General features: G+C 36.0%; 2 protein-coding genes across 2 annotated transcripts; one reads left to right on the forward strand and one right to left on the reverse strand.

Moving 5' to 3' along the window:
- Nucleotides 1–47: 47 nt before the first annotated feature.
- Nucleotides 48–2,765, forward strand: LOC21405280 (cytochrome P450 704C1). The gene is made up of 6 exons (XM_010094569.2): nt 48–422; nt 817–1,032; nt 1,131–1,421; nt 1,517–1,837; nt 2,088–2,291; nt 2,379–2,765. The coding sequence occupies exons 1-6, from the start codon at nt 114–116 to the stop codon at nt 2,565–2,567; spliced, it is 1,530 nt and encodes a 509-aa protein (XP_010092871.2). The 5' UTR covers nt 48–113; the 3' UTR covers nt 2,568–2,765.
- Nucleotides 2,766–2,783: 18 nt separating this feature from the next.
- On the reverse strand, nt 2,784–4,971 carry LOC21405281 (coiled-coil domain-containing protein 137). The gene is made up of 5 exons (XM_010094570.2): nt 4,772–4,971; nt 4,568–4,632; nt 3,770–3,990; nt 3,336–3,465; nt 2,784–3,235 (listed from the first exon to the last, which is right to left on the reverse strand). Exons 1-5 carry the CDS (start codon nt 4,923–4,925, stop codon nt 3,098–3,100), a joined length of 708 nt encoding a protein of 235 aa, XP_010092872.1. The 5' UTR covers nt 4,926–4,971; the 3' UTR covers nt 2,784–3,097.
- Nucleotides 4,972–5,323: the final 352 nt, after the last annotated feature.

Here is a 5,323-nt window from a genome sequence, read left to right on the forward strand (position 1 = left end):
ATATATATATTAATAAGCAACAAAACTTTCTACATAAACGACACTTTTATTTATCTTAAACTGAAATCCAAAACGCAACCCATTAACACAGTACATCTTCTCAAATATCCACGATGGAATCCATGGCTTTTCTCTCAAACCCAGTTTTTTTCGCAGCGTTGACTTTAATTCTATCCCTTTTGACCGTCCAAATCTTGGCCAAAATACTGAACAAAAGCAAGCCACAACGGAAGTACCCACCCATTGGCGGTACTATGTTTCATCAGCTCCTCAACTTCAAGAGATTGCACCATTATATGACTGAACTTGCTGAGAAGCACAAGACTTACAGGATTATCAGCCCCTTTAGGAATGAGATCTACACTTCTGATCCTGTCAACGTTGAGTACATACTCAAAACCAACTTTGAGAATTATGGCAAGGTAAGATTTTCATTTTTAAAAAAAACAAAAAACAAAAAGTTTTTCACATGGTCTGTGAAGATTTTAATCAGTAAAAAGCGTTACCTATATTAGTTGAACTATTAAACCAGAATTGATAGTGGGCTGCGTTTATTTTTTCTTTTTGGAAATTATTTAAAATCTAAAAAAAACATTTTTTTTTTGGCTAAAAATTGATGTGTCGTTGAAATTTTGCTTTCTGTTCGTAATGAAATTATGGCAGACTAATGGCAGCAAAGATCAGATTTATCTGTAGAGTCTAGATATATATGAGTACGATTGAAGTTTCAAGTTTCGAACTGTGTGTTTTAATTTGTCTTCTCTTTCTTTTCTTTTTTCCCCTTCTTTTGAGGGGTTTTTCTGCAACTTTGTGTAGGGTTCATACAACTGCGACATTCTGAGGGATCTTCTAGGTGATGGGATTTTCGCGGTAGACGGCGAGAAGTGGCGCCAACAGAGGAAAATTTCCAGCCATGAATTCTCCACAAAGGTGTTGAGGGACTTCAGTACTGTGATCTTCAGAAAAAATGCAGCAAAAGTGGCTGACATATTGTCCGAAATCGCGAAAACCAACAAGACAATCGATATCCAAGTGAGTTTCACAGTTATTACCGTAAAGTTCCTAACAGTTCACGTAGAGACTAATTCCAATTTCTATAAGTCTTAACTATTGTGAAGTAATTCATGTAGGATCTGTTCATGAAAGCGACCCTGGACTCGATATTCCAAGTTGCATTTGGAGTTGAATTGGACAGCATGTGTGGATCAAGTGAAGAAGGGAAAAGTTTCAGCAACGCTTTCGACGATGCAAGCTCGTTGACTCTCTGGCGCTATGTTGACGCCTTTTGGAAACTCAAGAAGTTCCTTAACATCGGATCAGAAGCTACCTTGAAGAAGAAGACCGATATCATCAATGGATTCGTGTTCAAGTTGATTCGCAACAAAATCGAGCAAATGAAGAGCTCAAAAGAAGAGTACTCCGTGAGTCAAATTAGCTAAATATGTTTATGTTTTTTGTGAATCTTCCTCAGCCATGACAGAAAATCAGAAGTATGTTGTTTGTTATTGGAATGCAGATGAAGAGAGAAGATATTCTGTCAAGGTTCTTGCAGGTAACCGAGACCGATCCGACTTACTTGCGAGATATAATTCTCAATTTTATCATTGCTGGAAAGGACACAACAGCAACCACACTTGCCTGGTTTATTTACTTGCTTTGCAAGCATCCTCATGTACAAGATAAGATTGTGAAGGAGCTGAGAGAACTGACCAACGCAAAAGAGGTCACAAACTTTGTTGAGTTTGCCAACAGTTTGAGCGAAGAAGTACTCGAAAGCATGCAGTATCTTCATGCAGCAATCACTGAGACTCTTAGAATCTACCCTGCAGTTCCAGTGGTATCAAATCAAATTATTAATCTATTCAATCAGTTTTGGATAGTCCTTATGTAGAATAGGAGAATTTGGTAACCCACGAAAAGAATACTGTACTGGTATCGCATAATTCGGACTGTTAAATCTTTATCAAGTTCGTATATCATACGTATTTTTTCAAATCTGGCATGATACCCGTACAGAATCTCCACCATAAGAATTCGCTATAGAATACTATTGAATCTCAACTCTCTTTATTTTTGTTTGTTTACAGGATGCAAAGAATTGCTTCTCAGACGATATGTTGCCGGACGGATTCGCGGTGAAGAAAGGAGATATGATGGCATACCAGCCATATGCAATGGGCAGGATGAAGTTCATATGGGGTGATGATGCAGAGGAATTCAGACCAGAGAGATGGCTGAATGAGAAAGGAGTTTTTCAGCCAGAGAGTCCTTTCAAGTTCACAGCCTTTCAGGTTTGCATAATTTACTAGTATGTTTAAATTTGAGATTACCAATTATCTATCTTTTAGTGACAAAATCAAATTTATGTTGATTCACAGGCAGGGCCGCGGATTTGTCTAGGAAAGGAGTTTGCTTATAGGCAATTGAAGATCTTCGCTGCTGTTTTGCTAAGTTGCTTTGTGTTCAAAATGAGTGACGAGGAGAAAATTGTTCATTACAGGACAATGATCAATCTTCATATTGACGGAGGTCTTGAAGTTCGCATCTTCCGCAGGAATGGAAATTAGGAGTGAATTAGAGGAATGCCACTTTCAGGAGTTTTAATTCAAATATACCACTTTGTTAGGAAATCCAAGTCTTAAGTTTCACAGTAAAGTAGTACAGGTGAATAACTAATTTACCATGGATATTAGCTTGTAAAAATACTTATATGTTTTTAAAGAGTAATGTCCATTTTTGACACCAATCTAGCGTCATGGTCCATTTTGGTCCTTGTCCAGATCAAAATGTATATGTTTTGCAAAACATTATAGTACTTACACTTGCAACAACTAAATTAAACATAAGCAGTTCAAAGATACAGAAGAACAAAACTGTCAGGACCATGTTACTGGAGAAATTAGCAAGCCACTCATTGTCAACATGATTCCCAAATTTAAGGCCTTTCACGCATGAAATCTCCACGCCATAAGCCCTCACATCAAACTCTTCCCTACAGACAATAAGGCACAGAACCCACAAAACTACAAGCACAAGCTTTGATAGAGAGATCCCCGTGCAAGTGAAAAAAAAAATGCGGATGACATTATAAGCGGGATTATGATTCCGTCATTCCATTTACGGGCGAGGGAAGATGAATTCCCGGCCTTGAGGTCCATCCCCTGCGTTTCCTGTAGTCCTCTATAGCCTGTAACCTAACTCGCACTTTCGAGGCATCCTGTGTATTCTTCGAAGCCTGCGTTGCATAACATAGGGAAGGGGAAGAAAAATAATTATCAGAAGTTTGAAATAGATAACCTTGTCATGTTCACTTCAGCAAGAATTCAAAATACTACCTTGGGAATTGCAGCCAACTTTGGCGGAGCTTGGACTATATCTCCAAATTTGATCTCCTCACGTCCTGGGAAGTCTAGTTTATCTTCTGTCTTGGCTTTTTTGTGTTTGTTCTTTTTAGCTTCAAGGTATCTAAACAAAAAAAATACGGTCGTTCATCTGCTAAATATAGCATGCTTGTTGATCCAAGTTAAAAACGAATTAAGTTGTGCAAATCACTAATCTTGTTAATTAATTTACTTGGAGGCCTTTCGAAAAGGGAAAATGAGGTAATTGAAGTGCAATTTACCAAATTTTCTTCACAACAAAACAGCAGTGAAATGCCAATCTCTATTTTAAGTCACGAAAAGCTGAATCATTGACCTAAAGATTTAACAGAAACCTAATTCAAAATAATAAAAGACTATCTCATATAACAGAAACCTTAAATGCTTACTTTTTCTTGCGTTCCCGTCGTTTAGAACTTGTGCCTGATTTTTCCAAGGCCGCTTCAAAGCGGAGGTCCTCTACTTGCTTTCTCTTCCTCTTTTTCTTTTTCTTTTCACTCATGCTATTCTTTAGAGTATCATCACCATCATCCGTATGTTGAGGTGTCTTCAAATTCACATCTCTGATTCCAGCAGATTCCGAAATGATTTCATCCTTGGGACGGGACTTCTAAAGCATGCATATGAAACCAAATAAATCCATTTGTAAACTCCAACTAGAACAAACTTAATGAGATGGATCATATATAAAGTTAACAAAAAATGATCCTCCAAAACGGCTTACAAACTTGAAAAATAATATAAACCGCTTAACAAGCAGATAGTAACTTAAAAATGTTGATCTACAACCTAAGTCAACAATTTACATATGCATATGCCCACAACAAATTCAAAAGAGAAAATGAAAAGTTCATGACTCATCTAGCCAAACTGCAATCCAGAGTTACTACAAAAGTCCGAAACAATTTGTCAACAACATTTTAAGCAAAACCAAACTCCCTTATTGCTCCAACAAAGTAACAGAAGTAAAAGTGTCTCCCTCCAAATTCAATTCCATAAACGCAATGCTAGACTTTAAAAATAAAATAATAAAATAATAAAAAAAAGGAATTCTATGAATTTTCTAACAATCTGAGAGCATACCAGAACCAAAACAACGCCCAAATCTTCAAACTTCAAAAAATATCATTTCAAAAAAAAAATCTAACGATGAAATTAAATATGCAAAACAACGAATAAGGGCTTACCAACTCAGAAGCGCCATCTTCATTCTTCCTCTTCTTCTCAACATCCTTTGATTCCTTGGCAGACCCTGGAAAAATCCATATGAACCCATTTACAATTGAACGACACCAATAATTCAAAAATCATGTAGAAAATAGAGATTATGAAGCAATAATAAAGAAAAATGTATAATTTCTTTATCTTCAAAATCGAAAAAGAAAAAGGACCTTGGGATAGAGAAGAAGTGAAAGAGATTATCTGGCGGAGCTTAAACGGCAAAGCGTCGACTTGGGAAGAATCTGGCGGTGGTGGAAGACGACTGTAGCCTCCATGCGCAGCTCTGTAGTTTTTCTCCCTCCTTTTCCTTCCTCTTCCTCCCATCTCTCTCTCTCTCTAAACCCTACCGTTAAGCAAACTCTACTTTCTATTACCCGTTAAAAACAAAAAAAAAAAAAACAAAAAAAAAAAACAAGAAGAAGAAGAAGAAGACGACTTTGCTGGATCCTAAACTTCGTCGTTTTTTAAAAACGCTGTCTCTCTCTCTAAACCCTAACGTTAAACCAACAAAGGGTGCATTTCGTTGAAGTAATGGGAATAGGAATAATGATAGTAATGATGATGGAATAAAAAAAAGTTAATTTATTTATTTAATTATAATTTTTAAAATACGAAATATGAATATTTTTATATTGATAAAATTATTTTTATATTATATATAACATTAATATTTTATATATCAATATAATTAATATAATATCTAAAATATAATGTAATATAAT

This window comes from Morus notabilis, unplaced genomic scaffold (genome assembly GCF_000414095.1).
Source record: "Morus notabilis unplaced genomic scaffold, ASM41409v2 Scaffold594, whole genome shotgun sequence".
Classification (NCBI taxonomy): Eukaryota; Viridiplantae; Streptophyta; class Magnoliopsida; order Rosales; family Moraceae; genus Morus; species Morus notabilis.

Excerpts from the sequence above, each read along its gene's own strand:
- LOC21405280 (XM_010094569.2), top strand. The coding sequence starts at position 114 with ATGGAATCCATGGCTTTTCTCTCAAACCCAGTTTTTTTCGCAGCGTTG. Across the intron at positions 423-816 it reads ACTTTGAGAATTATGGCAAG|GGTTCATACAACTGCGACAT; the intron begins GTAAGATTTTCA and ends AACTTTGTGTAG. Across the intron at positions 1,838-2,087 it reads TCTACCCTGCAGTTCCAGTG|GATGCAAAGAATTGCTTCTC; the intron begins GTATCAAATCAA and ends GTTTGTTTACAG.
- LOC21405281 (XM_010094570.2), bottom strand. The coding sequence starts at position 4,925 with ATGGGAGGAAGAGGAAGGAAAAGGAGGGAGAAAAACTACAGAGCTGCG. Across the intron at positions 4,633-4,771 it reads CACTTCTTCTCTATCCCAAG|GGTCTGCCAAGGAATCAAAG; the intron begins GTCCTTTTTCTT and ends GGATTTTTCCAG. Across the intron at positions 3,466-3,769 it reads CGACGGGAACGCAAGAAAAA|ATACCTTGAAGCTAAAAAGA; the intron begins GTAAGCATTTAA and ends TTTTTTGTTTAG.